Source organism: Carcharhinus amblyrhynchos, chromosome 22 (genome assembly GCF_965287045.1).
Source record: "Carcharhinus amblyrhynchos chromosome 22, sCarAmb.v2.hapA, whole genome shotgun sequence".
Lineage (NCBI taxonomy): Eukaryota > Metazoa > Chordata > Chondrichthyes > Carcharhiniformes > Carcharhinidae > Carcharhinus > Carcharhinus amblyrhynchos.
The window spans coordinates 37,848,428-37,867,135 of record NC_137345.1 but is presented as its reverse complement, the minus strand read 5'-3'; the positions used below and the strand labels follow the sequence as shown (position 1 = coordinate 37,867,135).

At 43.9% G+C, this 18,708-nt stretch overlaps 1 protein-coding gene across 3 annotated transcripts in view; it reads right to left on the bottom strand.

The window, feature by feature from the left end:
• klhl12 (kelch-like family member 12) overlaps positions 1 to 18,688 on the bottom strand; it is a 60,771-nt gene extending 42,083 nt beyond the window's left edge. For 2 of the 3 annotated variants that reach the window (XM_080210155.1, XM_080210157.1), the window contains exons 1-5: positions 18,659 to 18,688; positions 17,089 to 17,262; positions 14,942 to 15,176; positions 2,068 to 2,221; positions 515 to 732 (exon numbers count right to left, since the gene is read on the bottom strand). In XM_080210155.1, the coding sequence (XP_080066281.1) occupies positions 515 to 732; positions 2,068 to 2,221; positions 14,942 to 15,124 (555 nt within the window). In that variant the 5' untranslated portion in view covers positions 15,125 to 15,176; positions 17,089 to 17,262; positions 18,659 to 18,688. The remainder of the gene's footprint in view (positions 1 to 514; positions 733 to 2,067; positions 2,222 to 14,941; positions 15,177 to 17,088; positions 17,263 to 18,658) is intronic. The other variant, XM_080210156.1, reaches the window with a different exon arrangement.
• Positions 18,689 to 18,708: the final 20 nt, after the last annotated feature.

The window sequence follows — 18,708 nt, the reverse complement described above, 5'->3', positions numbered from 1 at the left end:
AAACACCCAATTTGCACATCCTTAGATTGAGGAAATCGGAATATGCGTCCAATAAAGTGTTAAAAGAATCCAGGTGAACATGAAATTATTTTCAACTTCTTGTGCACAATTACTGTATCACATCAGTATTCATTATCCTGCAAGCATTTCACAAGAGACAGAATGTCCTGAAAATAGGTAATATCTTCAACTTTAAGGCTTGGTTTCTCCTCTTTATCTATCACAGTTTGTTTTAGGTAGCCAATGGCCTTTATATATATTTGCTGTGGCTGAGATCTCATAAGAACATAAGAAATAGGAGCAGGAGTAGACCATCTAGCCCGTCGAGCCTGCCCCACCATTCAGTAAGATCATGGCTGATCTGTCGTGGCTCAGTTCCACATTCCCACCCTCTCCCCATAACCCTTAATCCCCTCTCTTATCAAAAACCCATCAACCTGCGTCTTAAAAATATTTAGCGAGGCAGCCTCCACCACTTCAACGGGCAGAGAATTCCAGAGATTCACCATCTCACCTGAATTTCATCACACCTAATGAGTTTCTCCACATCCCCTTTGTTCAGCAACATGAATTCCTCGTGTTGGACAACTTCTGGAAAATTCTTCTGACTGAAAACTTCTGCTGCTTGCATCAGGTCCACACAGCTGTGAGTCTCTGCGAAGTCCTGGATTCCCAAACAGTTGGACGGGTCTAACTGACTCTCCAAGAACTCACAGCAAGCCTGCTTCACACCTAGCGAAAAATACACAGGAAGGATAATTTGTTTAATGCTGCAATTACATCACCTGCAGTATCCGCAGAAGGTAAAAGATGCCTTCTGGAGAGAAATGAAGACTAAGGTTTAGCCACAGTTCAGTACTAGCACTGAAGCCAAAAGAAAAAATGCTGGAAAATCTCAGCAGGTCTGACAGCATCTGTAAGGAGAGAAAAGAGCTGACGTTTTGAATCCAGGTGACCCTTTGTCAAAGCTGTCGGTACTAGCACTGTTGACTCAAGAGTCAGAAGATTCTGGGTACAAACCCAATTCCATAGACGTGAGCCCACAGCCCAGTGCATTACTAAGAACATAAGAAATAGGAGCAGGAGTAGGCCATCTAGCCCCTCGAGCCTGCCCCGCCATTCAATAAGATCATGGCTGATCTGTCGTGGCTCAGTTCCACATTCCCGCCCTCCCCCCATAACCCTTAATCCCCTTGCCTATCAAAAACCTATCAACCCGCGTCTTAAAAATATTGAGCCAGGCAGCCTCCACCATTTCAACGGGCAGAGAATTCCAGAGATTCACCACCCTTTGAGTGAAGAAGTTCCTCCTCAAATCCGTTCTAAACCGTCCCCCCCTTTATCTTGAGGCTGTGCCTTCTAGTCCGACTGTCCTTTCTGAGCGGGAAGAGCCTCTCCACCTCTATCCTATCCATCCCATTCAACATCTTATACGTCTCAATGAGATCTCCCCTCATTCTTCTAAACTCTAACGTGTACAAGCCTAGTTTATTCAGCCTCTCCTCATAGTTCAACCCCCTCAACTCCGGAATCAGCCTAGTAAACCTCCTCTGCACTCCCTCCAAGGCCAAAATATCCTTGCGTAAGTGCGGCGACCAAAACTGCACACAGTACTCCAGCTGCGGCCTCACTAAGAGGATGCTGCACAGTCAGAGATGCCATTTATCAGAACAAACACAAAATAGAGGTCCTGTCCATTTTCTCAGGTGGATATACAAGAACCCTTATATCTGTTGTCCTGGTTAAAATTTATCCTTCAACCAACACATTAACACTTGTGATTACTTGCATAGCTCACTGCTATTTATACAATCTTGCTGTAGGCAAATTGGTCATCATGAGGTCTAACCTTACGACAGTAGCTATACTTCAAAAGTGGCCACTGGCTGCAAAGTACACCCTCTACAAGCAGGAGTGCAGGAACAGCAATAGAAATGGCTGTCATCTGCAGCGCTTCACAGGCCTGAGGTGAGCTGATTGTTGATCTTGTGTAGCAAGGCAATGCAGTTTTATAAGAGCTGCTTTCATACTCAGCCCTGGAGCAATAAAACTGAGGATCGAACTCACCTTTCAGCTGGAGGAGGCAAGCTGCAGGAAGTAATTCCTGAACATTTTCCACAGTGACATGGACCGTTTCTGTATATACGAAATCCAGCAGGATCTCCATGGTGGAAGCAGTCAGACCCTGGATATCAATGTCCGGTTTCCCTTTCTCCGAAAGCTGTAAGGGGAAAAAACAGCGGCTCAAACGCTCTCCAGGAATAAATTCAAACAGTTTCTAATCCCACTCAAGGTACACTACCTTTTTTAGAGTTTATTCATTAGTGTCACAATTAGGCTTACATTCACACTGCAGTGAAAATCTCTTAGTCGCCACACTCCAGCGCCTGTTTGGGTACACTGAGGGAGAATTTAGCATGGCCATTGTACCTAATCAGCATGTCTTTCAGCATGTGGGGGGCAACCAGAGCACCGGAGGAAACCCACGATGACACGGGGAGAAAGTACATGGAATTGAACCTGGGTCCCTGGCGCTATGAGGCAGCAGCGCTAACCACTCTGCCTGATCAAATATCAGAATGTATCCAAATTTCATAAAGCAGACCTCCCATGCAGACCCCCACCCTGCGCCGACACACTCCCCGCACAGAGCCCCATCCTGCAGCAACACCCCCCCCAACAAAGCCCCATCCTGCAGCAACACCACACCCCCCCCACAGACCCACACGCTGCACCAACACACCACCCACACAGTCCCCCACCCTGCACCAACACACCACCCACACAGTCCCCCACCCTGCACCAACACACCACCCACACAGTCCCCCACCCTGCACCGACACACTCCCCACACAGACCCCCATCCTGCACCAACACAATGCCCCCACAGACCCCCACCCTGCAGCAACACAGCCCCCAAACAGACCCCCATCCTGCAGCAACACACTCCCCACACAGACACCCACCCTGCAGCAACACAACCTCCCCCAAACAGACAGCCACCCTGCAGCAACACACTCCCCTCACAGATCCTCATCCTGCACCAAAATACTCCCCGCTCAGACCTCTACTCTGCAGCGACACATTCCCCAAACAGATCCCCATCCTGCAGCAACACGTAACATAAGAACATGAGAACCTAAGAACATAAGAAATAAGAGCAGGAGTAGGCCATCTAGCCCCTCGAGCCTGCCCGCCATTCAATAAGATCATGGCTGATCTGATAGTGGTTCACTTCCACTTATCAGCCTGCTCCCCATAACCCTTAATTCCCTTATTGGTCTAAAATCTATCTATCTATGACTTAAACACATTTAACAAATTAGCCTCCACTGCTTCAACGGGCAGAGAATTCCAAAGATTCACTACCTCTGGGAGAAGTTCCTCGTCAACTCTGTTCTAAATTGACTCTCCCTTATTTTGAGGCTGTGCCCTCTAGTTCTTGTTTCCTTTGTAAGTGGAAATAATCTCTGCTTCCACCCTGTCTAGCCCCTCCATTATCTTATATGTCTCTATAAGATCGCCTCTCAGCCTTCTAAACTCCATTCCCCACGCAGACCCCCACCCTGCGATGGCACACTCCCCACGCAGACCCCCACCCTGCGATGGCACACTCCCCACGCAGACCCCCACCCTGCGATGGCACACTCCCCACGCAGACCCCCACCCTGCGATGGCACACTCCCCACGCAGACCCCCACCCTGCGATGGCACACTCCCCACGCAGACCCCCACCCTGCGATGGCACACTCCCCACGCAGACCCCCACCCTGCGATGGCACACTCCCCACGCAGACCCCCACCCTGCGATGGCACACTCCCCACGCAGACCCCCACCCTGCGATGGCACACTCCCCACGCAGACCCCCACCCTGCGATGCAACACTCCCCACACACACCCCCATCCAGCGATGCAACACTCCCCACTCAGACACTCATCCAGCGATGCAACACTCCCCACTCAGACACTCATCCTGCAACGCTCTTCACACAGACCCCACTTGCAGTAACACACTTCCCACATAGACCCCCAACCTGCAGCAACACATTCCTTACACAGGTCCCTCCCCTGCAGCAACACACTCCCCACACAGACCTGCATCATGAAGATGGATGTTTCTGCAGCTGCAGGTGTGACACCAGGATGGTATATTGACCTCCTGGTGCCAGGGTCAAGGGTGTGACTGAGCGGCTGCAGGACACTCTTGACTGGAGAGGGTGAACAGCCAGAGGTGGTGGTCCACATTAATATCAATGACATACTTGGAAAGAAATGAAGTCCTGAAAGCAGAATATAGGGAGCTTGTAAATAAATTATGAGACAGGACTTCAAAGATAGTAATCTGAGGATTACTCCTAGTGCCATGTGCTACAACAATCAGGAGTAGAATCGAATAGATGAATGCATGGCTGGAGAGATAATACAGAAGGGAGAGATTTGGATTCCTGAGGCATTGGGACTCTGGGGAAGATGGGACCTGTACAAACTGGATGGGTTGCACCCCAGCAGGACTGGGACCAATATCCTCGCAGGAATATTTGCTAGTCCTCCTGGGAAGGGTTTAAACTAGAGCAGCAGAAGATGGGGACCTGAACCAGAAGGTACAAGAAAAGGAAATGAAAGATAGAAAAGTAAAACGTAAAAGTGGAAGGCAGAGAAAACAAGAGCTAGCAGCAAATAGGACCACAGTACAAAAAGGATGTGTAAAAGTGTTAAAAAAACATTGAATGGCGTTGTATCTGAATGCATGGAGCATTTGCAATAAGGTAAACAAACTAACAGGGCAAACAGATATAAATGGGTACAATTCAATTGTGATTATAGACATAGCTGGAAGGTGGCCAAGGATGGGAAACTAATGTCCAGTGATATTCAATATTTCAGGCAAAAAGGGAAATAAGGCACGGTGGTATTGTTAGTAAAAGATGAAATCAAAGCAATAGTGAGAAATGATTTTGACTCAGAAAATCAAGATGTAGAATCAGTCTGGGTGAAGCCAGGAAGTAACAAGGAGGGAACATTAGTGGGGGTTGTCTATAGGTAAGGTAGGAGACAGCATCAAGCTTGAAATTAGGGATACGTAACAAGGATGCTACAGTAATCAAGAGCAACTTCAAGCTACATAAAAACTGAGCAAATCAAATGATAAATAATAACAGTTTAATTGCTGGAGTGCGTCTGAGATTCTCTTTTAGACCAGTACATTGAAGAACCAACTCGGGAATAGGCTATCCTAGATTTGGTATTGTGCAATGAGAGGGGGTTAAATAATAATCTTGCTGTGTGGGGTCTTTAAGGAAGAGTAACCATAACAGGATGGAATTCTTCATTCGGATGGAAAGTGAAGTAATCAATTCAGAAACTAGGTTCCTGAATATTAACTAAACAAACTATCAAGGTGTGCTGGGGTGGGTAGGTGAAGATAGATCAGGGAACTTCAACAGATGGCATGTTGTTGATTAGGGAATGGTTAATAATTAAGGAACAAATGCATGCATTGCAAAAGTTATACAATCCTTTCTGTGCAAAAATATTACAGGAAAAGCAGCCCAACCATGGCTAACAAATTAAGAATAGTATTAGATCCATACAGGAGTCATATAAAATTGCTAAAAATACTAGCAAGCCTGAGTGTGAACAGTTCAGAATTCAGCAGGGGAGGAACAAGAGATTGATTAAGCAGGGAAAATTGAGTATGAGAGTAACCTCACAAGTAACATAAAAGCGAACCATTTCTGTCATTTTATAAAAAGATAAAGATTGGCAAAGATAAATCTTACAGTCTGAAGTGGGAGAATTGATAATAGAGAACAAGGAGCTGGCAGAACAATTAAACAACTACTTTAGCTCTGTCTTCATAGAGAAAAACACATTTAACTTCTGGGAAATTAATGGGTGTCTAGTCAATGAAAGCAAGCATGGAGAAGCAGCAAGCAGTTATGGAGCAAATGGTATGTTAGCTTTATTGCAAGTGGTTTTGAATACTGGAACAAGGATGTCTTCCTGCAGTTGTTCAGGGCCTTGGTGAAACCACCCGTGGAGTATTGTGTGCAGTTTTGGTCTCCTTATCTATGAAAGGATGTGATTGCCTAGGATTAAAGATATCTTGCTGCAGTTTTATTGGGCTACAGTGTAAGAATAGGGGGTAAGCCATTCCGGACTGAGCTGAAGAGAAATTTCTTCACTCAGAGTTGTGAACCTGTAGAATTATCTAGCACAGAAGGCCATGAAAGCTAAGTCACTGAATATACTTAAGAAGAAAATCAATTTGTCGACACCAAAGGAATAAAAGGGTATAGAGAGGGAGCAGGAATATGCTTTGAGATAGAGGATCAGCCATGAGCACATGAAATTTCTATGTTTATTTTCAAATTCATAAGTTTAAATTGGGACAAACCACTCTGAGGGTACAGCAACACACTAACCTCACAAAGTAAAACACAATGGTCATGGACAATAATAAAACACATATTTAGTGTATGACACACCTCACACCCTTGCACCGCCACCTTGTGCAAACACACTCCCACATGCTCATTCCAGCATGATCAAGTCTCCCTCACAGCAACATGACACACCAACACATAAATGCAGTAAAGCACAAATGTAATGTGACCAAACCTAAGACATTAACTAGATGGTACTGAACATTCCCAAAGCTTTATCTCTGGGTAATTAACACTTGCTGGAGTCACATTTGCTAAAGGTTGTACCCGTATCCTCCAGGCAAACAGCAATGACTATGTGAGGGTTATGAGGAAGCAGTCGAAATTTTCAACAAAGGATGGAGCAGAGTTCAGGGCAACAAATTCAAACCAGCAACTGAGGAACTCTGATGTATTTTCCTAGAGAAACAAAAATTCTGGGTTAGGAATAGAAACGTAACTATTTCCACACTGCCTGTGGACACATGAATTGCAATTCCCCAGAGATAGAATCAGCACATCACCAAGGGAAAGGGTATGTCATTACCAGTAACTGGTTTTTAAACCAGGTAATAACAGGGTTATTATTAGAAACAGACATTATAGTGCAACCATTAATCAAATCATTTTGAGGCACATCCTCATGTTTAGAACGTTTTTGTTTTGAAAGAAATCAAGTTGTTTTCTTCACATGGAAGAGTTCTTAATGCAAATATCTGTGAAGACTGATCACCAATATATTCACAGTCTCAATACAATTCTCCATTATATGGGAAACTAGTTTTGAGCTGAGGTTAACTAAATTCGACCACTCAGCTGATGAATCAGCATTCCTGGCTGACGAACATCACTGAAAGAAACACTGAGGATACAACCACCATCTGTAACTTCCCATCCATGTCAATCACCAGCCTTTCCTGGAAATATATAATCTCTTCACTGTTGCTGAGTCCTGAATCCAGGAACTCCCTCCCTAACTACACTGTGGGTGCACCTACGCCACATAGAGTCATTGACGTTTACAGCATGGAAATAGGTCCTTCGGCCCAACTTGTCCATGCCGCTCTTTTTTTTGAACCCCTATTAGTGCCCATTGCCCTCATTTGGCCCATATCCCTCTATACCCATCTTACCAAGGTAACTACCTAAATGCTTTTTAAAACACAAAATTGTACCTGCCTCTACTACTACCTCTGGCAGCTTGTTCCAGACATTCACCACCCTCTGTGTGAAAAAAAATTGCCCCTCTGGACACTTTTGTGCATCTCCCCTCTCATCTTAACCCTATACCCTGTAGTTTTAGACTCCCTTACCTTTGGGAAAGGATATCGACTATCTAGCTGATCTATGCCCCTCATTAGTTTATAGACCTCTATAAGATCACTCCTTGACCTTCTACACTCCAGCAAAAAAAGTTCCAGCCTCTCCTTATAACTCAAACCATCGAGTCCCGGTAGCATCCTATGTGAACAGCAGTGGTTCAGGAAACGCAGCTCACCACTACCTTCTGAACAGAAGTTAGAGACAGGAAATAAATATTGGCCTGGTCATGAACATTCCATCAGTGGACAAAATAAACTACCCAGCACTAAGAGTGGTTCAATAGCACCATAGCTGAGTAAACTGGCTAAGTCCTAAAGGACACAGCTGCGAGACTGGACCTGCAACAGGAATCGAGTAAAGCAGCTTCTTCCTCACCAATCTGAACTGTTACAGATGTCCCTATCCATGACAGCATTGGTAGGACTGTCCACCACACTGTTCTCTTGGAGATTAAGTCCCACCTTCACATTGAGTATACCCTTCATCATGTTGTGTGACTCACTGTACGAAATGGGGTAAGTTCAGAACAGATCGAACAGCTCAAAACCGGCCATCAGCAGCAACAGCAGAATTGTATTCAACCGCAATCTGTAATCTCATTGTCTAGCACATTTCTCACTTTACCATTACCGTGAAGTTAGGAGATCAACCATGGTGAGGCCGAATTTAGAGTATTGTGTACAGTTTTGGTCACCACGTTACAGGAAGGATGTAAATAAGGTTGAAAGAGTGCACAGAAGGTTCACAAGGATGTTGCCAGGACTTGAGAAACTGAATTACAGAGAGAGATTGAATAGGTTAGGACTTTATTCCCTGGAGCGTAGAAGAATGAGGGGAGATTTGATAGAGGCATATAAGATTTTGATGGGTATAGAGACAGCAAATGCATGCAGGCTTTTTTCACTGAGGCTAGGGGAGAAAAAAAACCAGAGGGCATGGATTAAGGGTGAAAAGTTTAAAGGGAATATTAGGGGGCGCTTCTTCATGCAGAGAGTGGTGGGAGTGCGGAATGAGCTGCCGGATAAAGTGGTAAATGTGGGGTCACTTTTAACATTTAAGAAAAACTTGGATGGGTTCATAGATGAGAGGGGTGTGGAGGGATATGGTTCAAACGCAGGTCAATGGGACTAGGTAAGAAATGGTTCGGCACAGACAAGAAGGGCCAAAAGGCCTGTTTCTGAGCTGTAATTTTCTATGGTTCTTTGGTTCAATAAGGAGAGTATGAGAGCATGTCAGAAACAGCACACACATTCCGAAAAATGAGGCCAGTCTGATGAAGCTATGACATGGGACGACATGAATTCTAAATGGCAGGAATAACAAGCAACAGACAGAGATCTAAGTAAACCCATAACCAGGGGGTCAGATCAGACCTCTCCAACTCTGCTCCACCCAATCATGAATCGGGCAATTAAACAACTAACAAGCAGCTGTGGCTCCATGAACATTTGGTGAATTCAAACCAAAAGGCAGCATCTTTTGGTAGTAGGGTGTAGGGTGTAGGGAATAGGTGTAGGGTGATGCGGCGGCACAGGCTCGTTGGGCCGAAGGGCCTGTTTCCCATGCTGGGTTGTTCTTTGTTATCTAATGATGACAATTAAAAGTCATCGGGCAACAGGTAAGTGATTGGATGATGAACATTACAGTTGTCGCTTTTTTCTCTAATTTAGGCAGTGGGTTAAACTAATCTTTTAAGTTTGATAATTTTCAAATTTGGTTAAATTTTAAGTAGGCTCAAGTCTAAATCTTATTTCTGGTGAGTTTATTAATGGTAAAATAAATAGTGTAAGAAGTCTCACAGGTTTAAGTCCAAAAGGTTTATTTGGCAGCGCAAGCCACTAGCTTTCGGAGTGTTGCCCCTCCATTAGGTGAATGGGAGTTCTGTTCACAAACAGGGCATATAAAGACACAAACTCAATTTACAAAATAATGGTTGGAATGCGAGTCTTTACAGATAATCAAGTCTTAAAGGCACAGACAATGTGAGTGGAGAAAGGGTTAAGCATAGGTTAAAGAAATGTGTATTGTCTCTAGCCAGGACTAACCAGTGAGATTTTGCAAGCCCTGGCAAGTTGTGGGGACAGTAAAAAGTCTGACAACACCAGGTTTTAGTCCAACCTATTTATTTGATAATATACTCACTAGCTTTCGGGGTTACCCCCTTCGTCAGGTGATTACAGATAACGTGACATGAACCCAAGATCCCGATTGAGGCTGTCCTCATGTGTGCAAAATTTGGCTATCAGTCTCTGCTCAGTGATTCTGCATTGTCGTGCGTCGTGAAGGCCACCCTTGGAGAATGCTTACCTGAAGATCAGAAGCCGAATGCCCATGACCGCTGAAAAGTTCCCCAGCAGGAAGAGAGCAGTCTTCCCTAGTGACTGTTGCGCAGTATTTATTCATCTGTTGTCGTAGCATTGGCACGATCTTTCCAACGTACCATGCCTCGGGACATCCTTTCCTGCAACGTATCAGGTGAACAATATTGGCCAAGTTGCAAGAGTATGTACTGTGTACTTGGTGGATGGTGTTCTCACGAGATGATGGCATCTATGTTGATGATCCGGCATGTCTTGCAGAGGTTATTGTGGCAGGATTGTGTGGTGTCGTGGTCACTTTTGTCCTGAAGGCTGGGTAGTTTGCTGCGGATAATGGTCTGTTTGAGGCTGTGCAGGTGTTTGTAGGCAAGAAGTGGGGGCATGGGGATGGTCTTGGCGAGATGTTGGTCTTCATCAATGCCATGTTGAAGGCTCTGGAGAAGATGTCGTAGCTTCTCCACTCCAGGAAGTACTGGACGAAGAAGGGTACTCTGTCCGCGCTGTCCCGTGTTTGTCTTCTGAAGTTGGTGCGGTTTTTTGCTGTGGCGCTTCGGAAATGTCAATCTATGAGTCGAGTGCCATATCCTGTTCTTATGAGGGCACCCTTCAGCGTCTGGAGGTGTCTGTTGCGATCCTCCTCATCTGAGCAGATTCTGTGCATGTGGAGGACACGTCCATAGGGGATGGCTTCTTTAATGTGTTTAGGGTGGAAGCTGCAGAAGTGGAGCATCATGAGGTTATCCGTGGGCTTGCAGTACAGTGAAGTGCTGAAGTGATGGAGATGCACGTGTCCAAGAATGCAATCGATTCCAGAGAGTAGTCCATGGTGAGTCTGATGGTGGGATGGAACTTGTTGATGTCATCATTTGGCTGTTTCAATGTAACAAGTTCCATTCCGACCATTATTTTGTAAATTGAGTTTGTGTCTTTATATGCCCTGTTTATGAACACAACTCCTCACTTACTTGGAGAAGGAGTGACACTCCGAAAGCTTGTGCTATGAAATAAAGCTGTTGGACTTTAACCTGGTGTTGTGAGACTTCTTACTGTGTTTACCCCAGTCCAACATCGGCACCTCCACATCATGGCTACCAATAAATAGTGGCATAGCAAGGTTCCTCAATCCTGTTGAATGTACACCCTGTGCCAAGTGGGAACTCAGGGTGCTTCTGATGGCCTGGATTACCACAGGAAACAGCATCAGCTGGAGTAGCTCGAGTTCCTAGATCTTGGAGTTTGAGCAACAGCTGGAACCACTGCCTGTCAGGTAAATGGCATGTTTTTGGAGGAGATCAAGATTGTATAGCAGAGACGAAATGGGTGAGCACCAGACAGTCAATAGGACCAGGATAGCAGTGCATCTCATTCTCTAATCAGTATTCAGTTCTCAGTATAGGTGAGGACAATAGTTTCTCTGAGGAATGTCAATAGGGCTAAGGTGATGGCACCATGCATGACTCAGCTTAGCAGGCTGGGGGAGGATGGTCAGAAAAGTACAAAGAGCGAGGGGAACAACGAGGTGTTCCTGCAGCCGCAGATATAGCTCTAGGAGGAATACTGCCTCCGTGGAATCAGGATCAAGGAGTCACTGAGCAGCTACAGAGCACATATGGTAGGCCAGAGGTTGTGGTCCATATCAGTGAGATAAGCAGAAAGAGGGATAAGATCTTTCAAGCAGTTCAAGTTAAAAATTAGAACTGCAAAGGTAGTTATCTCAGATTACTCCCAGTGCCAGACAACAGTGAGGACAGAAATTGGACGATAGCTAAATATGTGGCTGAGGAGATGGTGCAGGAGGTCTAGCTATCTGAGATATTGGAACCGAATTTGGATGAGATGAGACCTGTCCAATCAAATGGGTTGCACCTTAGCATGACAGAAGACAATCTTTTAGCAAAGAGATGCCAGTACTGTTGGGGTGGTTTAAACCAGTCTGGTGAGATGGGAAACTGAGCATGGATTCAGAAGGGAGCAAAGCAAAGTTGTAAACAGTAGGCAGAAAGTAGGAGTTGTGGTCTCAACTTCACTTTCCTGACTGTCCTATAATCTTTGATTCCCTTGTCTATCAAAACTCTGTCCAACTCAAACTCTCATGAACCAGCTTCACTGCTTTCTGGGAAAAACAATTCCATAGCAACCCTCTGGGAGATAAAATTCTCTTTATCTAAATCTTGAAAGATCTCTTATTCATAAAATATGTCCCCTAATTCTAGTCTCATGCAAAAGTGAAAACATCCTCCAGGTATCTACCCTGTCAACTCCCCCTCAGAATCTGTTTTGTTCCAACAAGATCACATCTCATTCTTCTAAATTCCAATGGGTAGAGGACAACCTGCTCAACCTTTCTTCATAAGAGCCGTTCAACCACAAAATGAGTCAAGTGAACTCAACTGAATAAATCACCAGAGTACAGATTAAATGTATCGCAGACTGCTGGGAGAAGCTAGGGGAGAATTAATGGAGATTCTGGCCATCATTACCCAAACCTCTCTGAGACCAGGCATGGTGTCAAGAGGACTGGATGACTACTAACATTGTATCATTGTTTGAAAAGAGATAGGTCAAATAACTATACAGCAGTCACCTTGGTGGTGAGCAAATTGTTGGAACAAATTCTACAAGTCAAGGAGTAATTCCCAGATTAATAAAGGACAGTTAGGAAGGATATGTCAATGGGTAGTCATGTCTGATTGACCGGAATGAACTTTCAGAGGCAGTGATGAGGAAAGTCAATAAGGGTGCTGTGATTAATGTCCATATAGATTTTAATAAGACTTTTGACAAGGAAAGTTGGTCATAAAATTAAAAGCTGATGGGAACCAAGAGAAAGTGGCAAATTAGATCCAAAATTGGCTTATTGGTAGGAAGCAAAGGGTAATGGTTGATGGTATTTTTGTAACTGGAACAATATTTCTCCTGGGGCTCCACAGTGTTCTACACTGAAAGATCCCTTACTGTTCCTGTTATTAATGATTTAGATTTACATGCAGGAGGCATGATTAAGAAGTTTCCGGTGATGCAAAAATTGGCCATGTGTTGACAGTGAGCAAGAAAATTGCAGACTGCAGGAAAATATCAAAACAGAGTCGGAAAAGTGGCAAATGGAATTCAATCCAAAGAAGTATGAAGTAATACATGGGGAGGAGAAATAAGAGAACAGAACTCTAACTGAATTATGATCACCACCTCTAATATATTCTCCCACATATACTCCTTTTGCCTGTCCAATGTTAGAGGGATGATAGAAAGGAGAGGTCTGATTTGACCTGTTTGAACAAGTGTCAATGGCTAACTACACCATTAACCCTGTAAGTGCCATGGTTGGGTTTACACAACTCAAGTTGAGCTTCTTAATGGGTTGTTTAAGCTATGGTTACTGGAATTCAGTGACAGCATAGTGGCACAGTGGTTAGCACTGCTGCTTCACAGCACCAGGGACCTGGGTTGGATTCCCAGCTTGGGTCACTGGCTGTACGGAGTCTGCACGTTCCCCTCGTGTCTGCGTGGGTTTTCTCCAGGTCCTCCAGTTTCCTCCCACAGTCCAAAGATGCGCAGAATAGGTGGACTGGCCATGCTCAATTGCCTCTTAGTGTCAGGCGGATTAGCAGGGTAAAAACGTAAGGTTACAGGGATAGGTCCTGGGTGGGATTGTTGTCGATGCAGGCTCAATGGGCCAAATGGCCTCCTTCTGTATTGTAGAGATTCTATGATTCTAATATCCAAAAGGATGGGTAGAATTCTCATGATGAAAGAGATGTTACTTTTAATGAACCAGGTGGTGGTTTTTTCTCCAACAATTGGCGATGGTTTCTCAGTCATCAATAAATTTGAATTTCCAGATTTTTTTATATTGACTTCAAATTCCATCATCCGCTTTGATGGAATTCGTACCCGGGTCCCCAGAATAGTAGTTGAGCTTTTGGGTTATAGTCTAGGGATAATGTCACAAAGCCATCACCTGCACATGGAACGTGACATCAGATCTCAAAGTTTACCGTGCTTCCCCAAAGCGTAACGTATGATTCTGCATGGGCTTCATAAATAGAGACATATAGTAAAAAGCCAGGGAAGCTATATTAAAGCTGTTTCAAACCCTAGTTCAGCCTCAGCTAGAGTACTGTATCCACTTCCAGCGCCACCCTTAAGGAACGGTGTGAAAGTGTTAGAGAGAGTGCAGAAAAGATTCATGAGAATGCTTCAGGTATGAGGAACATCAGTTACGTAAATAGATTGGAGAAGGTGAACTGTTCTTCTTGAAGAAGAGATTAAGATAAGATTTAATAGAGGTGATCAAAATCATGAGGTATCCAGATAGAAATTGTTCTTATTGGCAGAAGGGTCCAGAGTTACAGGACATCAATTTAAAATGATTGGCAAAAGAAGCAATGGCAGCATAAGGAAAATCATTCGTTAAGCAGTGAGTGGTCAGAGTCTGGAATGCACTCCCTGAGTGTGGTGGAGGCAGATTCAATCAAAGATTACAAAAGGAAATTGGAATTTATCTGAAGAGAAAATATTTGCAGGACAATGAGGAAAAGACAGGGAAGTGGGACTAGATGAGTTGCAGAGGATCAGCACTGACACAGTCTAATGGGCTCCTCTGTGTTGCAAGCATTCTATACCTTTCATCAGTCTGAAAATTTTCAGTCCACTTAATGTTATCAGCATCCAACCTTCTCTTACTGGGGGAAAGAAATGTTACCGGTAAGCCATTGTATATAGCAAAGACTCTCTTGCTTGACACTAATTATTAATACTAATTAAACTGCTCTAAGTTCAAGATTCAGTAGATTGACAAACATCAGTGCTGCTGTGAAATAAAAATGTTTGCTGACCCATCGTTACAGAGTTACAATGGCAGCTTGCCAGCTTACCTCGCTGGTGAACATGGCACAGAAATAATCGCTGCATGCGGCTAACACAATGCGGTGAGCTGGAAAATCCTTGCTGTCAACTCGCAATGTGACATCGCACAGGGTGTTACTCTTCCTCAGAGAGTTCATAGTGTTGAGAATTGACTTGGCATGTGAGTTGGTCATTATATCCCGAGGAGCCATGTTGAGCCTTCCCACTTTTAAAGCCAATGAAGAGAAATCTAGTCACCTATAGCTGGATTCAAATCAGATCAATGATGCATGATTAATGATCTGAGAAAATGTATCCTTTCATATTTCATACTTTCTTTGCAAAACCTATGAACTATAAGATTAGTCTAGATTTTAAAACATTTTGATTAAATACAATATTTGGTAAATTTACATCTGACAATGCTATTATCAAACTGTTGACATGTGTCCAGGATGCCCACCTTTCTCCTCACTTCTTTGCTGTGATCCAGCCTATTTTCTAACCTAGTTTGCAATTTCCTTAATTTTTTTGACCTCGAGGCCTCTTTTCATTCACTAGGTTGTGCATCCAGCCTACTGTTCCTGAACTTCCTTAACAGCTATCTCAAGTGATCCCCATCATCTTTCCTCAATTCCAGTTATTGGAATCCACACTGCTGCTAATCCAGCCAGGTTACCCTGCTCAGCACCAACATCCTTTCTTAAAAGGTGCTGTACTGCAAATCAGATGCTCATTTCCCAAGATATCATTTCAAACTTGTTTAAAGTTTTTATTTATTTATTAGTCACAAATAGGCTTACATTCACACTGCAATGAAGTTACTGTGAAAATCTACTAGTCGCCTATTCAGGTATACTGAGGGAGAATTTAGCATGGCCAATCCACCTAACCCACATGTCTTTCAGGAGAAAACCAGAGCACCTGGAGGAAACCCATACAAACATGGGGAGAATGTGCAAACTTCACACAGAAGTGTGGATCAGGAATTCCTCCACAGGAATTGAAACCGCATTCCTGATGCTGTGAGGCAGCAGTGTTAACCATTGTGACACCTCTGACATTAGTGCATTAAATTAAGATGGCTTTTTGTCTTGATAAAATATAACTAACACAAATCCAAACAAGCTAGCAGTTCTGTTCCTTCTACAACACAGTAAAATCTCCTTTGTATCTGTCCACTGCGACCAGAACTCTAATACAAATAACAACTCAGTCACTCACTATCTCTCTAAGATTCTTACAGTGCCACTCTTGACTCAATGATAGCACTTCCACACTCTTTTGACTCTTTTGTGATACTTAGGAAGTACTATACTACAAGAGGTGCTATCTTTCAGATAATGTTAAAACAAGGTGCTTCTTAAATTGACTTAAAAATCCCTTTCTCCACATACTAGTTATGACTATAATTCTACATTCTGCACCCTCCCCTTTCCTTCTCTATGTACAGTATGTTTTATCTGTATAGCACACAAGAAACAATACTTTTCACTGTATATCAATACATGTGACAGTAATAGATCAAATCAAACCATGCGCTATTTGGAAAGAAGCCTGATCCCAGTGTAAACCAACATTCATGCCTTGTCTTGAGAACATGGATTTAATGTGTCCTGGAAAACATCTCCAGGAAAAGGTACATGCATCACTTTTGCAAAAATATGTCCTACAACACAAAGTAGGAGCTGCCATGTGTAAACTTTTGGCTATAGGTAGCTTACACCAACCTGTCTAGATTAAACAGAATGTCTTGGTGGGGCTGTGGTAAGCGCTTTCCTGTCACAAACATGGTTTAATTGACAACTCTTGATTCTATTCCATTCAGATTAGCGCAGGAGCAGTGGACTAAACACATTGCTCCAATTCTCAGCATTCAGTCCCAACAGATTAATGACATTTGTACTCTAAGTTTAGGATTTCTTCACATGTTTGAGAAATTAAGAATGAATTAGTGTATGAAACTGAATGACAGCAGAGTCTAAAATCATGAATGGCATGATTTTAGACTCTGCTGTCTGTGATGCTGCAGCACTGAACAATGCAGTGACTGTTTAGAGGGAATCTTTGTGATGTTGAACAGCATCAAATCAGCCTGCAGTCTAATCACTGCAATAAAAGAAACAATCTAAACTGCAAAAGCAGCTTTGATATTATGGTTTACAAATGTCCTTACGTCACAGAAAGGGTTTATTTTTCATTGGCTGGCTGAACGGGAGTTTACATTCGACAAGCCATGGAGCACTTCCAGTCTGCCACCTGCCAGTTACTCCCAAGCTTTTCCACTCTTCCAGAATTGAATAGGACTGCTCTCATTTCAATCGCCTTCAGCCGTATCCAGTCATACCACCTGGAATATTAATAAAAGGATCAATAATATAAATCAATTAATTTCTCAGCAACTGCATGTCTGCTGCATCTGCACATTCCAAGCCTCATTGAACATAATACATCATTTTGGTATTTGTTACAGGCCTAGTAAGCCCTGGCAAACTGATAAGCCTGCTATTGATTTCCACTCCAGGTGAGAAGAGAAATGTTTCCATCAGCTGCTTGTACCAGTAATTCAGCCATGCTAGGCCATTCATTTTAAATAGGGCATGGGAAAGCAGTTATTCTTGTCTAGACTTGGACATCAGGTGATCATGTAACCTATGCAGACATACCCGGCAGAGCTAAGTTTTTCTTTTGTTAACTGTTATACCTTTCTGAAGTACTTTCACACAGAAAGATATATTTGCTGACTTTGACATAGTAACAAACCCTGTGCTGCCCTAGCATCAATGTTTGAGCAACTAGGTTAGTGTTTTATCATTTGATGGTATATTGTGTGCCAATAATCTGCAATCACATGAAATAGGCCACAACCATATTTATTTCATTCATGACCTATTGGTTACTGGGTTTAAAGGTCCCAACTTTTTTCCTCGCTGAAGATCAGGCTCAGCCTCTGGAATTCTCTCTCTCTGACTCTTTCAAATCTTCCTCAAAACATAATGACATTCTATCACGTACACCCACCAAGCATCTATTTTCCTTCTGTGAATCACCTTGGAGGTTTTCTCCATGAAAGGTACCTTAGAGAATGTGAGCGGCAGTGGTTGCACTGCTCTGGCTTTTTATGTAACAGAGCCAACAGCTCTCTGAACTCAAGATAAGGCCAAAACACTGTGGATGCTGGAATATGAAACAAAAACAGAAAGCGCTGGAAAATCTCAGCAGATCTGACAGCCTCTGTGGAAAGAGAGCAGAACCAACGTTTAGAGTCTGGATGACTCTTCATCAGAAGGGTCTGAAACCACTATCTGAAGAAGTATCCCAGACATTCCCACTCCAGTCTTGCTCATGTTTCCCCATCTAATTCTTTCCCCATTGCTAAGTGTCTGCTCCTTTTCCCCTTTATTTGTCCTTCATTGCTGATCTGCTGCTTATTAACCGTTATCATTCCATCCCCGCATCTTCCTTCTCCTTCATCTTCCTACTCCATTTTTCCTGGATTCCTTTACTTCCTCCTCTTCTTCCCATACTCTTCATTTTTAACCCCGGGTTTGGTTCACTCACCCCCCCCCCCCCCCCCCCCGGCTCACGCTGCCTTTCCACAATCCGGGCCCCGTGCTGCCCTAGGACTATCCCCGGTCAGGCCGCGGGTGTTATTTGGGCCCCGCTTACAGACCGTGGGTGTTATTCGGGCCCCACTCCCGGGCCGCGGGTGTTATTCGGGCCCCGCTCCCGGAAACGCCGCTTACCGTCCGCCCTCCGCCACTGGACTACAGCCCCCATAATGCACCGCCTGACG